We start from the raw sequence: 19,612 nt of genomic DNA on the forward strand, positions 1-19,612 counted from the left end.
GATACCACAGAGTCAATTAGTTCTGGCCACACAGGATAGTGGAAGTCAAAGAGAGGACACAAGGAATAATTTGGCAATGATCATGCAGTTGTATCTTGGAGTCATGCACTCTTTCAAAAGTCTGATTTCATCACTGCATCTGGAAGGGATCCAGCGTCCTCCCTATCATTAAGCCAGCTGTTTCCATCCAAAACTAATTGCCCCCATCCCACCAAAGCTTAATCTGTGACACAGACCTGCCCACCCCTTCAAGGACATTACAGTGCTACTTTTATTTGATGTTCAGTACATTTTAATCATGCTCTTCAATCACAGTGACTAACAAATCAAATTAAAAACAGAAATAAAATCACCAATACATTGAAAATTATAAAGGCATAGAACAGATGCTGCAATACTAGCTTCCTATCATCTTCTGGAAGGAACGGAAAATCATGACTTTGACCTGTGAAACATAATTTTGATTCTCATGTTTTTGACCTGTGATGGCCTAAATGACTTACATCCTGCAGTACTTTGAGGTCCCCTTCTTCACTGCGCGGCATCATGATCTTTAAGATCAACCTAAACCACCCTCTTGACTATACTATCTGCATGCTAATTTTGCACACATTTGTACACAGAGGCATTCTCTGTAGCTGCCCCAGTCATTGAACTGCCTTCGGTGCCCTGAAGATTACTCGAAGTCAGAATATTTTCTAGACATACTGTAAGAGTTTTACTTGGGCTGGTTTTTAATGGCTGAAATAACACAGATGCAGAGTAATGTTAATTCTTTTATTTCATTATTCCTTAATGAAATAATTCTTTTATTCCTTGAGTATTTATTTCCTCCCCCAAGGCCATGGGATGGTGCAAGCTAATCAATAAATAGTAACAGATAAATTACAAAGCCATTTATTTTAGTGACACAGCAGGAGGCTAGATTTGTGCAGCTATTACCCCTCTCTTTAAATATATTATTGGTATTGGATGCACGCGCTGCAGGTACAACGGGCGCTTTCCTTTGAAACTACTGCAAGGTATCCATGATGATTCATACAAGATCCTACTGCAGGGAAGCCAATATATGTTTGTACAGTCAACTCTGAATTTATGGTCTGTATGCACAGTCAACACTGGGCAACCCCAGATAGTGAAAATGTGTTACCTGAAGAAAGAGTTAGTAGCTCCTAGGCAAGACAGCCCCTGACAATGTTGTCTCACTCCTGTATCTCAGGTCTAAGACATGGTGCCTGAAGGCGGGCCAGAAAAAAACAACAGGCATGACAGAGGCTCCTTTATTTTTTCTGCTATGGTGCTAGCACAGGAACTATTCAAGCATTATCAGTATAGTAAAAAGAGTTGTCCTATGCCTCCAGAAGGGAGAGACAGGCGTCCTGGCCCTGTCACCACCAGTCACAAGACCAAAGACCACTGGGATGTTGCACCCCACCCTCCTAAGAAGGTAACACCATGGTAAGGAGAAGACCAAACAGGCCCCAGTCAATGGCCAGAGAGTAGGCAGCTGCAGGGAGGTTGCTCCACACCACCAGACTCACCAGAAATACTTACGTTCCAACTGGCCGTTTGCCTGTAACTACACTATTGAAAAAAGAGGCTATGCTAGATTCTTGCCCCAGCCAAAGAACTAACAGCTATAGTTGGGGCTATCACAATGTTTGCATATCTTGGGGTCAAGAATACTCAAGAAAATGTGTGCCTAAACTGCCACTGATAATTTTACAACATATATTCATTCCAGTTCTGTTCAGTGCTGGTGCTACTTTAATTCTGTACTTAACCATCTCTAGTTGACCTCAGTGTCTTGGGTTAGTGGATTTTGAATATTCTGCAAAGGATAATGTTCAGGTGAAAGCAGGTGGTGCTTGAAAAAAACAAAAAACTTCTAAGGAGGAAACCTGGGAAGGGGGGACACCAATTCCTTGAAAAACAATCCTGTTTAGAGTTGCCAGGTCAGAAGCTTTCCAAACCCTGAGATTTCAAGGATGAGCCCTAGTGATGTCATTAAGCATGACACATTAAGCATCAACCACAGTTGCTTGGAGCATACCATTCAAGTAAAACAACCCTTTCAGATCAGAAATTCAGATAGAAATCTTAGCTAAAAGAGGGTGTTCCCAGGTCCAGCTGAAGTGACAGGATCATTCCTTCTCACCTACTAGGAAGCCTGGACAGGGGACATTTAATCTAGCCTAAGTGCTTCTGACAGGAAGGGTAAAAATGCCCTCAGGCTAGGCCAGCCACCAGAAGGCCATTGTAGGAAGAAGGGAGGCTACTGTTGTGGAGATGTTAAATGGGAACAATCAGGAGAAAAGATGGATGCCCCTGAAGGCTGCAATTCTAAACGCACTTACTAATGGACTAAGCCCCATAGAGCACAATAGGTCTTACTTCTGAATAGATATAGTTAGGATTGTGCTGGTAAGGCTTGTCTATGGATCCTCTGCAAAGATATTGATATCAAAGCAGAGTCGGCAATCCCCTGCCTGGAATACCCTGCCTGCTTTTTAACGTGGCTGCCTCAAGCTTCTTTAAAGATTTGACCCTTCACTGCAGAGAGAGGTTTCAGAAATGGGTAAGAGTTAAAAAGATTCTCTACCCTTTTCTGCCTACCATGTGGGCTGCTATAAACTCACTTTGACAGCCAACCTAATTCCAGTGAGTAGTAATTGACAGAGAGAAAACAGACATGGTTTGGTCTACCTTCACAGGCAGTAGCTTGGAAACAATAGCAATTGAAGCCACACTTCCTAGTATGTGAATTCTCTTTTACCACTATTGGGCAAGAAACATATTATCATGCAAACAACAAGGTGCATCATCAGTGGGTTTATGCGGGTTGAGCTGAGCACATGGAACCACTGTTGTTGCTTCTATGAATGTAAGAGAGTGAGGTCATAGGTAAATGAAATGCAAACAGAAAAAGAAAAACAGAAGACAGTGATGATTTCCTAAATACAATACCATACTTACCTCAACAAGATTCCTGTGAGTAACGCAGAAAACTCAGCATACCATAACTAGTAAGGGTTCCTAGCCATAACCAAAACTTAAAGAATCCTGGCAACCAGACAACCAAGGTCACAGAACCCCATGCAGCACAACCTGACCTGGGGGCTGCAGTTAGTGCAGAATGCTGCAGCATGATTACCAACACGAGTGAGATCCTGTCAGCACATAATACCTCTGCTCTGAAATCTGCACTGGTTGCCAGTTCAAAGTGACTGGCCAAGTTCAAGGTGTGCTTTCCATGTTACGAGTGCCACATAGTACTTGTTCTACTCTTGTAAGAAATCAGTCCTTCTTAAAGTGTGGTGTCCAGAACTAGACACAGTACTTAAGATGAGGCCTAACCAGTACCGAATAGAGGGGGACCAGTACTTCACGTGATTTGGAAACTATACTTCTGTTAATGCAGCCTAAAACAGCATTTGCCTTTTTTGCAGCCATGTCACACTGTTGACTCATATTCAGTTTGTGATCAACAACAATCCCAAGATCCTTCTCACGTTTAGTATTGCTGAGCCAAGTAGTCCCCATCTTACAACTCTGCGTGTGTGTTTTTCTTCCTAGGTGTAGAACTTTGCACTTATCCTTGTTAAATTTCATTCTGTTGTTTTCAGGCCAATGCTCCAGCCTATCAAGACCCCTTTGAATTTTGTTTCTGTCTTCCAAGGTATTAGCTACCACTCCCAATTTTGTATCACCTGCAAATTTGATAAGCATTCCCTGCACCTCCTCATCCAAGTCATTAATAAAAATGTTGAAGAGCACTGGACCCAGTACCGAGCCCTGCAGTACCCTACTTGTTACCTTCCCCCAATTTGATAAGGAACCACTGGCAAGCACTCTTATCGAGTACAATTCTATAGCAAAACGTGGATCCACCTGATAGTTGTTCCATCCAGCCCACATTTAACTAGCTTGCTAAATAGAATATCATGGGACAGTTTGTCAAAGCTTTGCTGAAATTGAGATATATTATGTCCACAGCATTCCCACAGTCTACTAGGGAGCTTGCCTGATCAAAAAATGAGATAAGGTTAGTCTGGCAGGATTAGTTCTTGATAAATCCATGTTGGCATCTGGTAATCACTGCATTGTTTTCAAGGTACTTACAGACTGACCATGTTGGCATCTAGTAATCACTGCATTGTTTTCAAGGTACTTACAGACTGACCTCTATAATCTGCTTTAGAATTTTCCCAGGGATAGATGTCAGACTGACTAGTCTATAGTTCCCAGGTTCCTCCTTTTTTCCCTCTCTGAAGATAGAGACTACATTACCCCTCCTCCAGTCATCCGGCACTTCACCCATCTTCCACAATTTCACAAAGATAATAGACAGTGGTTCTGAAAGTTCTTCAGCCAGTTCTTTCAATACTCTAGGATGCAGTTCATCTGGCCCTGGAGATGTGAACTCATTGAAAGTGACTAGGTATTCCTTGACCATTTGTCTATCAATCTCAACCTGCAATCCTGCCCCTTCAACTTCACATTTACCAGGAGGGTCATAGACTGAGCCAAAGTAGGAATTGAGCACTTCTGCCTTTTCTTTGTCATCTGCTATCATTTTCCCATCCTCACTGTGTAGCTGTACCATCATTTCTTTTCTCTGTCTTTTACTATGGATGTACCTGAAGAAAGCTTTTTTTGTTGCTTTTAGCATCTCTCGCTGACTTCAGCTTATTCTCAGCTTCAGCCTTCCTGACGTCATCCCTGCAATTCCATACTACCTGTCTGTACTTTGTGACCTGACCTTTCTTCCACTTCCTGTATGTGTCCCTTTTTGATCTCATATCATCTCTAGGCTTTCTGTGAAGTCACATTGGCTGCTTCTGCAGTCTTCCCTCTTTTTTCCTTGATGGAATTGTTTGCCATTGTGCTTTTAGAAATCCTGTTTTAGAAACTCCCACCCATCTTGGACTCCTTTTCTCATTAGGGTTGTTTGCCATGGAATCTTACTTACCATTGTTCTGAGTTTATTAAAATTGGCTTTTGTGAAGTCCAGGGTATGCATATGACTACTCTCAGCTTTTGCTTCCTTTAAAATAGAGAACTCAAGTATAGCGTAGTCACTCTCCCCCGGAGTTCCCGTAACTGCCACTTCATCCACTAAGTCATCTCTATTGGTTAGAATTAAGTCAAGGATACCTGATCCTCTAATTGCTTCCTGCACTTTCTGTAGGAGAAAGTGATCTCCAACATAAGTCAGGAATTTCTTGGAGGGGCCGTGTTTGGCAGAATTTATCTCCCAACAGAGATACTGGGGTAATTGAAGTCCCCCATTACTATCACATCATGCCTCCTCAAAACATTGACAATTTGCTTTGTAAAAGTTTCATCCTTGTCTTCTCCTTGATTGATTGATCCTTTTATTCCTTGTACCATTTATTTTAATCAAGATACTTTTGGTGGAGCTGCCAAGCTCATCCTCCTGTATTTCTGTGCAGAGATGCATAGTTTTTAACATATAGCACAACTTCATCTCCCTTTCTATTCCTTCTGTTCTTTTCGAACAAGTTATATCCTTCAATTGCTGTATTCTAGTCATGTGAGTCATCCCACCGAGTTTCAGTTATACCTGTCAAGTCATATTTACTCTAATGTACTGAGAGTTCACATTCATCCTGTCTGTTTCCCATACTCTGGGCATTAGTATACAGACATCAAAGACCATGTGATATATGGTCTGGCTTACTTCCTACATTTGTATGACGACTATTACTGGGCCCCATCAGAGCCATTCCCTCAATTCCTCTTACTGTGCACAAGCCTTTGTTAGTCATTACCACCAAGTTTATATCTCCCTCCCCCTTAGGATTCACTTTAAAACCCTCCTTATGAAGGGCTCCATGCTGTGGCCAAACACATTCTTCCCAGACCTTGTGAGGTGCAACCCATCACTTGCCAGCAGTCCATCTTCCAGGAAGTATAGTCCGTGGTCCCAGAATCCAAATCTCTCACGTCGGCACAACCTTCATAGCCAGTCATTCACATGGAGTATTTTTCTTTCCCTTTCCACTCGTCTTCTAAGAAATGGAAGGATGACGAAAAAACTATCTGGGCCCCAAAGTCCTTTCCTTTCCAGATCTTCAAAGTCTGACGAGATTTCTTTGTAGCTCTGCTTGGCAGTATCATTCATACCCACATGGATGAGAAGAAAGTGGGCTTTATGAGTGATGGCAATTCTTCTGTCACATCTCTAATCCGTCCTCCAGGAAGGCAGCATACCTGGCAAGTCCATGGATCTTCTCAGCATACTTGGGTTTCAATTCCACACTGCAGGGAGTCTCCCACAGCTACTACTCCTCTCTTCTTGTCGTGGGACATGGTTTCATTGCCTCTGCTTGATTGAGCTTCAGCCTCTTGCTCGCTGTTGCATGGGGTCTCCTGTAATTCTTCTTCTGCAGACTGTCCTCTAGTCTCATCCTCAAATGCCTGGAAGTGGTTCCGTAGTTCCACCGGTGAAGGGTGTCTTCTAGCTCTTCTGTGCCTAACTGTCACCCTTGTCCACTAAGTTTCCTCCACTTCATTGTTCCTCTCCACAACAGTCTCTTCTGCTTCAACATGCTGTTGTACTTCCACCTCCTGTACTTCTCTTGCTGCTGTTGGTCCAGCGTTCTATCTAAGAACTCTTCATCTTTTCTTATACTCTTCAGTGTGGCCATCTGCCATTCCAGGTCCCTCATTTTTCTTCCAACAGCACCACCAGATTGCACTTGTACTCCATGTTGTTCTCAGGCAAGAAAACAAACATTGTACACACCTTGCAGGTCACCGCCACTGGAGTGTCCTTCTCGTCTATAGTCTCTACTGTCTTTTATAAATAATAATAATAAAAATAATAAAATTTTATTTAGCAGACGCCCATCTGTCCGACTGAACGGACACTCTGGGCGACGTACAATATAAAATACAATCTGCTCATATACATAATCATCACATTATTAATATCATAACATCTCATCTGAAGACCATCTTACATTAATACAGTGTAAAACCTAACCCACCCCAGAGATCCCATAGGCCTGCCTGAAGAGCCAGGTCTTCAAGGCTTGGCGAAAAGTCAACAGGGAGGGGGCATGCCGAAGGTCAAAGGGAAGTAAGTTCCAGAGGGTGGGGGCCACGATCGAAAAAGCCCTCTCCCTGGTCCGCACCAACCTATCTGTCTTACGTCGGTGGGACCGAGAGAAGGTCCTGTGAGGCTGATCTTGTTTGGCGGCATATTTGGTGATACTGGAGGCGCTCCTTCAGATAAACTGGGCCGGAACCGTACAGAGTTTTAAAGGTTAAAACCAACACCTTGAATTGGGCCCGGTATACAACTGGCAACCAGTGTAATTCAATCAACACTGGGGTGATATGATCGCGGCGGCGGGTCTGCTTTATTAAGCGTGCCGCCGCATTTTGTACCAGCTAGAGTTTCTGGACCGTCTTCAAGGGTAACCCCACGTAGAGCGCATTACAGTAGTCTAATCGAGAGGAGATCAGGGCATGTATCACTCGTGGGAGCAGATGTATGGGAAGATAGGGTCGCAGCCTCTGTACTAGATGAAGTTGGTACCAAGCTGCCCAGCTCACTGCAGAAACCTGAGCCTCCATAGACAGCTGGGAGTCCAAGATGACCCCGAGACTGCGGACCTGGTCCTTCAGGGGCAAACTCACCCCATTAAGTATCAGGTCAAAATCACCCAACCTTCCCTTGTCCCCCACTAGTAATACCTCAGTCTTATTGGGGTTCAGCTTCAGCCTGTTCTCTCCCATCCATCCACTTACGGACTCCAGGCACTTGGACAAGGTATCCACAGCCAACTCTGGTGAAGATTTAAATGAGAGATAGAGCTGCGTGTCATCTGCATATTGGTGACACTGCAGCCCAAAACTCCTGATGATGGCTCCCAGCGGTTTCATATAAATGTTAAATAGCATGGGAGAGAGGATAGAACCCTGTGGCACACCACAGTTGAGGGGCCAAGGGTCTGAAACCTCATCCCCCAACACTACCCGTTGATATCTTCCCATCTTTAAATTAAAAATCAATTTGCTAAATATTTGTATTCTGATGACTTTAAGATTCACCACACTGAAGTACTATGATCACAATATGTGGACAAGCATATTTCTCTCTCCCTCCCATCCCCATTCTTATTTTGTTTCAAATTAAATAAAATGTTGAGACATTAAATTATCAACAGAATGACTTGTGTTTGCTTTTTTTAGTATACAGCTTTTCTGAATATACTAGCTTTGTGTATGCTGTTCTCTACAATGTTGCAAAAAATACCATTTTCTTATGAAAACACATGGGAAAACACATTATGTTTACATATATTGGGCAGTATCCAACTAATATGTCCGTCAGCATAAGGATTTCCACTTGTGCAATGGGACTTCCCCCCTCCTCCCCCCATGCACACCCCACACCCTCCCCAAATCTGCTCCAAAGGGTTAGGGAACCCCTAAAACAGATTATGGGGGTGCAGGGGATGGGGAAAAGTCCTGTTGCACAAGCAGAAATCCTTGCACTGATGGGACCTTCACTTAGCACTACTTTGGATACCACTATAACCCATTATCTTAAAACACACTGTCTCCTACAGTTACTATCCATCTACTTTGAACAGAGTTAAAATGAAGCACAAATATCTAGACAAGAAATAGTGAGTACAACTGCTAAAAGGCGATGGGGACAAAGCTTTCTCTAAACATTTTATCACAATAGAGACATAGTTGATTACTTCACAATATCCAACAGTTGGCCAAAAAAAGGACATCTGGTGTATATTATGCAAGTGGGTAAGTTAAATCACTAGACTCAACCACTTTTATACAAAAGCAAAATCTGAAAAATAAGATTTGTTTTATTGCATGTTACACAAGATAACACATCCTCTGTAATACTGAGCAATGTGCAAAAAACAGTTTAACAGAACTGTACCTTTATATGTTTTAACAAGAGAACTAATAGAGATCTACAGAGAAAGTTTAACCAAGGTTTTTGGGGTTCTTGGCTACATGATCCATGCTCAAATACTAGAATGAAACAATAACATGTGTCTTGCCTACTCATACTGAGGAAGCCTGCCTTGTGTGAAGTGCCTCTCAGAGATGAAGGGAAAAGGCCGTGCATACAGATGGTGAAAGAAGAGCATTTTTAAAAAGAGAAGCTTTTATATCCCCACAAATGTTCCTGATCAAGACATAGAGCAGGGAAAGCAGACAAGCAAACCTGCCTGATTCATCTGAACCTTCCTAGTACTCCAGAGAAAAGGCATATATAGCTCATCAAGCCAGAATTGAAGGACAGAGGTAAAAAGGTAGGAAGATAGGTAGGAATACTGATAGGCAGCAGCACGGCCATATTGCAACACACTCTTACATCAATGACTTGTTCCCAATAATTTAAACATTCTTTAACAAGAGCCAGACAATAGTGCAGGAACCTGAATAAAGCTTGTAGATCAACATCATTACCCATAGTTCATAGCAGGAAATTGGGTGTGCAGAGGCAAAAGAGAGAGAATCCTGTATCAGAAATTCCAACGTGAATTCTTGAAACGTGCAGTAGAAAGATTTTTCTGGATCAGGGGAGGATATTAGGAAGGAACCCAGCACAAATAAGTAGGTACAGGATCCATGCTCACACAAAGCAACTTAGAAAAAGTATATAAGGTTAGAACTGGAATGGGGCAGCCATGCGGGCAGGATAGGAAGTTAGAATCAGTAGTAGAGCTTAGGCTTCAAGGCAAAACAGAAACAGGCAACAGAACAAGAGGACAGACATAGTAGGATGGCTCCAGAAGAGCTCAAAGGGTCTCTGAAGCTTACCGCTACTAGGAGAGCTCCAAAACATACTTATTCAAAAGAGGACTCCAACTTGAAAAGGAGGACGGACACATAGGAGGAGATCTCATCAAAGGAGGGTTCTAGACAGGACAAGACAACACAATACATGACAGACCTGAGACAAAGAACAAAGGGCTGCACCAACCAAGTGTGTGGAGAGTTAATGGGAAACCTGCTGCTAGAAACATAAAACTTTAGAGGAGACAAACAGTACACCCCAGGACAGGGTAAGAGGGAAAGGGATATTCACACTACAGTCTGACAGCACCAGGTACCTTGGTTGCTAAATTGCAGCTTTTTAAAAATGTATTTAATGAAGATATTCAATGCCGGGAAAGTTCTTGCACTGAAAAATAGCTCCCTCCTAAGGAAGGTGTGGAATTAGAAGGAGAAAAGCCTGCAAATATGTGACACTCTTCTACTGTAGCTGGCTATCTTGTCTCTGCCAGCAGAACAGGCAGTATGAAAACAGCCCTTTTGTCCTTACAATATAGCTGCCTCCTTATATAAATTGGCACAAATCAACGTGTCAATTTGAAAATAAAACAGTACACAAAAGCAAACGGGAAATAATTCTTCATGAACTGCTTCAGTAAACTTCAACAAACAAATGGAGAAAAGTTACTTTGCCTGAGAGCCTTTCTGAAACTAGAGTAGGCTTCAACATCTCAAACGAGGGGGAATTACATGAAAAATTGAGCGAATTAGTCATTTGCCTCCTCTGATGCAAAAGGGCCTTGATCGGACTAGTAGCATTGGGCTCTTTGCTTAGTCAGTGTCTGAAGTCAAGGACAACTTTTTGTCCAAATTAATTACCTGCCTTTCTACTGTGTTGTGTCAGCATGGAGTCAGATTTCAAAATATGGACACTACCCAGGTCTCTTGGACAGGAAAAAATCAAGTGTATTATAGGATCTAAAATACTAACGTAATAATTGTGCCTTTGTTTTTCTAAAATGTGATTGTTTTGCCTATAGAAAAAAAACACTAACATTCTGCAAGGTACAGGTAGCCAAGCTACAATTGCTTGTAACTAAATCCCAACAAAAGCAATGGAATGAGTGAGCCAGGACTAACTTTAGCTAAACTAGGACTACTGTATTTACATTTCAACTATTTCAGATCACTTTGCTGAAATCTAAATAATTACACCTTCTATTTCACAACCAGGCATATGAACAGGGAAAAAAATAAAGGTCAAAAAGGAGATGCTGCGAAAGAAAATTAGATGACAAGACAGGAGCAGATGGAAATATTATGTATGGCTTAAGTATGCTAGGGGATTTAATTCTCATGCTACAATGGGCCAAGTGATGGAACTGTACCAACACTTCACACAAACCTTCAAATTAACTCTGATATATTAAGATTTCACATTTTTAAACACACTTTTATTCATCACCACTCAATGACACCAAGATCACTGTTAGAATCTTGAGAAATGGAACTGATTAAAATTGTAGTACTTACCTTCAGCCACTGATCTGCCTGCTCCTTGCTCTGTACAGCAAGCACTAGAGCATCTTGCCCTTGGTGTGTGATTTTCAGCTCGTGCTTCTTCTTTTTACTGTCTTTGGGAATATATGTAATATTGCAGCCACTCAACAACAGTTCCATCTGAGGCTGCTGGTCCTTGGAACTTTTATAGCACTAAAGACACAATTAAGAATGCTGTGAGGACAAAGCATTATGAGCAAAAAGCAACTCCAGTTTAAAAACATAAAACCCATTTGCTTCATCTTTCCACCAATCAGAGATCACCAAAATCAACCTTAACACAATTATTTTGAAACATTATGGTTTTTAAAATAACTACAAAATTTGTTGCTAGCAACTATTAATGAAACTGAAGACCCAGCTGAAACCAGGTACTCTAAATTACAAAACTTTTGCACTGTGGCAAGGCATTTTGTTGCTGTGAAATTCTGTTATCAGTAACTTGCAGTACTAATTATGTTTCCACCAGGCCTCTACTTGACTGATCAAGTTTGACATACCTCTCAAAACAACAAACCATATACATGTTGAGGGCATGTAACTGACTTCAAGTGAAGGAATGCATCTCGAAGCAATTTCACAATACAATAAAAAACATATATAAAACAACTGCTTACATAAAAACAATTAAACAATTTCCTATATTATAACAGCTGAAACAATTACATATATAAAAGAAATTGCAAATCCAATACAGGTACAGAGTGGGATAAACATTTCCTCTTAGAAGGCTTGTTGAAAGAGGAAAGTCTTCAACAGGCACCAAAAAGACAGTAGAGATGGTGCCTGTTTGATATGCAATGGGAGGAAGTTCCAAAGGACAGGTGCAACCACATTAAAGGTCTGATTCCAACATTGTGCAGAACTGACTTCCTAATAAGGTGGTATCTGCAGGATGTCCTCTCCTGCATAGTGCTGTGATCAGCTGGGTATATAAGAGATAAGATGGTCTTTTGTGCATCTGAATCCCAAGCTGTCTTTTCGGCGGCTGCTAAAGACATTCCTCTTTCAACAAGTCTTCTAAAATCTTTATCCCAGTTGGTATCTATCTTGGAATTGAACTGATTTAATGTATGTGCTATTGTTTTAAACTGTTTTTTATGTTCATAATTGATATATATGCAAATTGTTTTATATATGTAACTGTTTTATTTGTTATTATATTGTAAAGTGCTTTGGGATACTTCATGAGAAGTAATTCATTAATGAAATGAAATGGAAAAAAATAATTATACGTTTTTGTTGTTTAGGGCTTTGTACACCAGGGCCAGTAATTGGCAGCCAGTGCAATTATTTCAGCAGTGTTGTAATACGATGGTGATATTCTGTCCCAATGAGCAGTTGAGCCACTGCATTTTGCAATAGCTACAGCTTCCAAGTCAAACTCAAGGGCAACCCCACACGCAGCGCATTGCAGAAATCTAATCTGGAGATGACCAGTGCATGGATTACAATGATCAGGCTATCCCAGTCCAGCTACGTCCATAGTTGTTTTACCAACCTAAGCTAGTAAAAAACACTCCTAGCTACTGAGGTCACCTGGGCCTCTTGTGACAGAGATAGATCCAGGAGCATCCCCAGACTATGAACCTGCTCCTTCAGGAGGAGTACAATTCCATTCAAAGCAGGCAATTGACCAATTATCTGGACTCAGGACTGCTCACCCAGAACACCTCTGTGTTGCTAGGATTCAGAGTCAAGTTTGCTGGCCCTTATCTAGTCCACTATTGAGTCCAGGCAGCAGTCCACGTCTTGCATGGCCTTTCCCAATTCGTACGTTACAGAGAAATAGAGTGGGTCATCAGCATACTGATGATACATTGTCCCAAATCTCCCAATTATAACTCCCAATGGCTTCGTGTAGATATTAAATAGCATTGGCAACAGGATAACACCAAGGCACCTCACAGAACAACTGACCAAGAGATAACTGACCATCAGCTCCTGAAGACACACCTGTTTAGGCAAGTGTCCCCCTGCACTTGAACTTCTGATTTTATTAACCGGTTTGATTGATTATTTTTAACTGTTTTAATTGTCATATTTTTAACTTGTTTGTTTTATTGTACATTTTAAATAAGGATGTTTTAAAGTTCTGAATTGCAATTGGATATTTTAATTATGTATGTCTTCTACAACTGATTTTATGTTGTAAATCGCTGAGAAACCATTTTGGCATATAAGCAGTATATAAATCAATAAATCCTGTGATTCTCCTGACAAAGGTCATCCATCAGGGCAACCGAGGCAGATTCAGTCCCATAACCAGGCCTGAACCCAGATTGGGATGGGTCAAAATAATCAGTTTCATCCAAGAGTACTTGCAACTGTCACACCACAATTCTTGATCGCCTTCCTGGAAAAGTTGGTATTTGTGACCAGATGGTAGTTCTCACAAGCCAAAGAATCTAGGGTGGACCCACTCCCTCCCACAAAGATGTGTTGACAACATCCTAGATCCACCCAGACATACCCTCTCGGCAAACTTTAATAAGCCAAGAAGGGCAAGGCAACACATGGTTGGCCGCATAATCACAAGCACCTCATCATTACTGAATGAAGTCAGACCAGAAGACTTTCTGGACAGAAGGCTAGCACTTTTGTCCAGTGACTATTTAGCAGGTGAGTTGCATTGGTTGCTTCCTTGCACAGTGTACTGGGATAGTCTAACTTGCTTTTTAGATACCAGTATCTCATCCTCACCCCTTCTTTCTTTAGCACAAATCTATGACAACCCATTCCTTCAATTTCCTAAAAATGGGGCCTGAAATAGTTCTGTTATTTTTCTAGCTTTCCAGGGCTTGATTACATTGTAACTGGCATTCTCACTAAAAGGCAATAAAATTTAGTTACCAGTAGTTTGTTTTCTTTGATCACACAAAGCAGTTTAGTCCACTGTCCAAATCGCTTCTTTCTTAAAAGGAACGCACAGATTTTAGCATCCTTAACAAGGTCCATTGATGCTTCTTCAGAAGGCCATTGATGTCTCATTTTTTTCCCTTTCCCATCCTCATCCTCTTCATCATAAGACTCGTAAGAGCTGCTCATAGCATCAGAATCATAATCTTAAAGACAGAAGTGGGGTGGGTTCTATTAAGATAAAGTCAACCAAATAGCATATTCCAACAAAGAAACATTTGGAAAAGAGCAGTCCTGTTCAGAGTGATCTTTTGTCTGCTGAAAGAAAACTACATCTTCTTAAAAGATTAAAAGATCAATAGATTTAATTCTATTGCGTTAACTTCTTATTGAATAATCACATTTATAATGTCAGTTTAATGCAGGTATTTTGCATCCCATTGTGACTAGCAATGTTAGCTTACAAAAAATAGCCAAAGCCTTAGTAACTAAAAAACATTACAATGAAGCTTTGGCAGAATGTTTAAGGGCCTTGTCCTCTCACAGTGTGAGAAGGAAAATGCTGGTCTGAAAACTGGCCAACCCCAGGCCAAAATCTCCTTTTACATAAAACAAGTTTTATATACCCATGAGAAGTGAAACATTTAATCAGGCTGTGCAGCCCCACAATCTGATCCTATATGTGTTTACCCGATGTCCCAGTGAATTCAATGGGACATTCTTAAGTGAGCCCACAATCTCACTCATTTCAACCACACTGTATAAGTCACTGGGCTCCTGCTGGGCTCCTGCTAGGAGGAAGGGTAGGATATAAATCAAATAATAAATAAATAAAAACAAATAATATGTACTTAGAATTAGTCAGCCATCAAAGCAACAAAACAATTATTTTTGTACCAGCAGCCAGTCTCTGGTGTCTTACCTTCTTCAACACCAGCACTCTAGTCCATCACCAAACCAGGCAGATTAGTTCTGTGAATCAAGGGTGCCCTCTAGGCTGAATACTGGCATGACACTACATGCCAGTTAAGACTTCCATCCACTTCAGCTCCACAGCCTGATCAATTCTTCTCATCAAACAGCCAGACTCCCTTGTCTTGTCTTTCCTGCTCCATCTAGAACCTGACCCCACCCCACTCTGTCTCTGACCACATCTTTTTATGCCCTTTGATCCTTGTCTGAAAGCTCTGCAAAGTGACCCCCAGCTGTGGGCTGTCTTGGAGTTTGACTAAGGCTCAACAACAGGAGTGAACCATTAGTCCCCTGGGCTCCAGTACAACTATTCATTAGTGAGCATTCTGTGGTCTGTTTTGGCAAAGTCATAAGGACATAGGAAGAGTCCTGCTGCATTAGACCAAAGGCCCATCTAGTCAATTATTCTGTTCTCACAGTGACCAACCAGATGACCATGGAAATCCATAAACAATAGCCCTCTCCTGCTCATGATCCACAGCAACTGATGCTCAGAGGCATACTATCTATAACACTGGAGGTAATACGTAGCCAATGAAGTCACAGATACATTAAAACAGCCAAATTGGATCATTACTGGGTAACAGCAAGGCACTTGTGAACACTTGAGTAGTGTACAGGAGTAGTACACAGTAGGTAAAAATAATTCCTAGTGGGAAGCCCTAAAATATTGATCAAATGTCACAGAATAAACACTACCTGGCCAATTCTACTAACAAGTGTAATGGAATTTAGCTTAACTAAAAACAGGTCTCAGTTTCATACAGAAATTTAAACTTATGTATTGTCTGTTGTTGTTTGTGTTTGCCCTTGATTTTATGTTCTAAAAGTAAACATTACTGAAAAATAAACTTTTTTTGCACTCTCTTGAGTGTATCTTTTACTTACTGGATGTAATGTATTCTGGAGCCTTTCCTGGACTGAGTGGCACTGCCTCTTCATAGTAACCTTCAGGAAGGGATGAGGAAGGTAACGGTGGTGGGCCATTATCTGGCGGCTAAAAGGGGGAGAAAAATTAAGCACATTGAACAACCAAATAAAACATAACAAAGAAACGCTATTTTATGTGGTTTTCAGATCTTATGACTTCTTCAGGAATCCCAAATGGAAATTTAAATTTTCAATGCACCTTCTGTGCAATCACAGCTGACCATTCCCAACCCCCAAGGGTGGTTTTTCTTCTAAGGTAGCAGCAACACTTAAAATAGAGAAATGTGTTCTAAATGATTTACCCACTATTTAGCAGCACAGAACTATACTCCAAATTCTTCCACATCAAGACAATATGTAACAAATTAGGGATATGCAATTATTATGGATTCTATAAAGCCGAAAATTAATTAACTACTTTAAAGCTGCAATCCTAAGGTGTGGATGAAGGAGAACTGACGACAGTTAAACCACTCATCCAATGGCATGTCAGTCTTATCAGGAGGGTAGAAGAGTGCTCCTGTGTCCCTCCAGCCTTTTCTATTTTTTCTTTAACTATTTCCCTTCCATTGGAAACAACTGGGAGGGAGATAAAAAGGACTGAACTAGGCCACCTCCAGGGCTGACATAGTTTATCCCCTGGTCTAGGTACACGTTGGGGGGCCAGAAATACATTTGATCCTTCGATCCAGCTCTTCCCTTAGTCTACTCCCAACAAAAAGACCCAGCATTGGTAGGGCAAGGGCCATGCAAGTTTCCGTGACAGGGAGGAGGAATTCAGGGAGAGCCAGTGTGGTGTAGTGGTTACAGTGTTGGACTAGGACCTGGAAGACCAGGGTTTAAATCCCCCACTCAGCCAAGAAACTTGATGGGTGACTTTGGGCCAGTCACAGTTTCTTAGCCTAGCCTACCTCACAGGGTTGTTGTGAGGATAAAATGGAGAGAGAGGAGAACGATGTATGCCACCTTGATCTCCTTGCAGGAAAGGTGGGATAAAAATGTAATAAATGAATAAGACATTGGATCTCCCTCTGCAAGGCTGGAGTTCTGTCTCTGCCCTTGGAGGGGGAGATCTGATGCTTCCTATGGCCCATGGGACACCCCCCTAGGATTAGAGATGTGAAGGCCTGGGAAAAAACTGGAAAAATTAAGAAAAAAAACAGTTTTTCCCCATTTTTTCTGAAGCCTTTTTTGTTTTTTTTTCTGAAAAATTGGAAAAATTGAGAAAATGAAGAAAAATTTGATTATGGAATGTTTATTTTAGTATGATGAATAAAATGTTTCATTGAATCTTGCCCCCCCCCTTTTCTTCATTCTTTTTATGAGAGTGGATGCTTTATGTCTGCTTGACACTGTGGAGGACTAGTGGAGACATAAATAATTTTCTTTGTTATTAATGTTGATGGTTTCTTCTGGGTTTTTTAATTGTTTTTTGCCTGCTGCTCATAAACTGGCAAAACAAAAGAGGTTACTTACAGTTCAGGTGTTCCTTACAGTTCAGGATCTTGTAGATCCATTTGTTACAAAAAAAAGTAAAAATTTAAAAAAATAAATTCAATTTGTAATAATTGAATAAAATGTACTTTTAATATACCAAATGTGATAACTTTATGCCAAACCAACTTCTACATAATTACATTTGATGTTCCTGAAGTAACAAAGTGACTTTCAATCTGTAAAAAGTGCTAATATTGCATTTTTTCAACTTTTCCAAAAAATTCCATTTTTTTCTGGAAAAAAACCAGTTTTTTCCATGGCTTCAAAATTGATGGAAATTTTACATCTCTACTTAGGACAAGGTAGTTGGCAAAAATAATACAAATGTTTGTAATTTTAAATGGAAATACAAATATGTTAAATATTCAGAAATAAAATTATCTAAGCACTTGTCTAATTTATTAAGAATCATATGAATCCAACGCTAAGATGTAGCAGGAGTTTCAGAGATGGCCCACAGCAAAATATGCCTAGATGAGTCATTTAGCTGCAATAAACATGCAGGCTTTGTTTTTAAAAAAAAAAGTTATATGTACCACAAAAGAAGTGAAATCAGGTTCAATCAAGTTTGAAGAGATAAGAGTATATGAACATAAGATCATCAGGAGAGCCAGTGGAATCAGGCCAGTGGGCCATCTAACCCAGCATCCTGTTCTCCAGTGGCCAAGCAGATGTCCCAACAGCCCGCAAGCATGATGTAAGCACAAAAGCACTATCCTTCCCTGATGTTTCCAGCAACTGGTATTCAGAAGCATACTTCGAGGGAGAGCACAGCCATCATGGCTAATAGCCACTGATAGAAAAATTCATGGAGGACAATGCTAATTCTCTTTTAAACCATCAAAGTTAGTGGCCATCACTGCCTCCTGTGGAAGCGCTGTGTGAAGAAGCACTTTCTTTTGTCTGTCCTGAATCTTCCAACATTCAGCTTCATCCGATGTCAGTGAGTTCTAGTGTTATGAGAGAGGGAGACAAACTTTTCTTTGTCCATAATTTTATACATTTCTATCAGGTCCCCTCTCGCTCACCTTTTCTTTAGAAAGCCCCAATTGTTGCAACCTTTCCACATAGGGGATTCACTCCATTCCCTTGATCATTTTGGTTGCCCTTTTCCAACTCTTTTTTAGGTGAGGTGACCAGAATTGTACACAGTATTCCAAATGTGGCCACATCATAGATGCATATAACGGTATTACGATATCAGCGGTTTCATTTTCAATGCCTTTCCTAATTATCCCTAGCATGGGATTTGCCTTTATCCCAGCTACTGCACGCTGGGTCGACATCTTCATTGAGCTATCCACTATGACTCCAAGATCTCATTCCTAGTCAATCACACCAGTTCATACCCAGTGAGTATATATCTCAAATTACATTTTGCTCCAATATGCATAACTTTACACTTGTTTACACTGAATTGTGTTTGCCATTTTACCACTCATTCATTTAGTTTGAAGAAGTCCTTCTAGAACTCTTCGCAATCCCTGTTTGTTTTAACAAGCCTGAACAATTTAGTATCATCAGCAAACGTGGTCACCTCACTGCTCACCCCTAACTCTAGATCATTTATGAACAAGTTAAAAAGCACAGGACCCAATACTGATCCTTGGGGAAACTCCACTTTCTACCTCCCACCATTAGGAGAACTGTCCTCAGGTATGGAGGCAGATCTACGGAACAAGTTACATATTTTTGTTAGAAGATGAGCAATCTCACATTTGAGTTCTTTCAGAACTCTCGGGTGGATGCCACACAGACCCAGTGAGAGGTGAGTGCTTTGTATGAATGCTTTATTGGGGGTTGGGGTTGGAGAAAGTGTTTTCTATAACCCCTTCAATGAGAGCCTCTTACTAAGGATTGATTCCCCCCATGAGAGACCAAGGGGAGTGCTTGGTATGAATGTTTTATTTAGGGGGATGTTTATGTATTACTGCATGCTTGTATGTCAGTATTTGTTCAGGACTATCTTGCTCTCACGGAGTATACATTGGAGTGGGTTGTTGAT

General features: G+C 41.0%; 1 protein-coding gene across 7 annotated transcripts in view; it reads right to left on the reverse strand.

Moving 5' to 3' along the window:
- The window catches only part of AFAP1 (actin filament associated protein 1), a 105,117-nt gene that overhangs the window by 48,636 nt on the left and 36,869 nt on the right, over nucleotides 1-19,612 (reverse strand). For all 7 annotated transcript variants that reach the window (XM_061587504.1, XM_061587496.1, XM_061587523.1 and 4 more), the window contains 3 exons: nucleotides 16,069-16,177; nucleotides 14,203-14,414; nucleotides 11,323-11,502 (listed from right to left, as the gene is read on the reverse strand). In XM_061587504.1, coding sequence (XP_061443488.1) covers nucleotides 11,323-11,502; nucleotides 14,203-14,414; nucleotides 16,069-16,177 — 501 coding nt within the window. The remainder of the gene's footprint in view (nucleotides 1-11,322; nucleotides 11,503-14,202; nucleotides 14,415-16,068; nucleotides 16,178-19,612) is intronic.

The sequence above is a fragment of the Rhineura floridana genome, chromosome 1, assembly GCF_030035675.1.
Source record: "Rhineura floridana isolate rRhiFlo1 chromosome 1, rRhiFlo1.hap2, whole genome shotgun sequence".
Taxonomy (NCBI): Eukaryota; Metazoa; Chordata; class Lepidosauria; order Squamata; family Rhineuridae; genus Rhineura; species Rhineura floridana.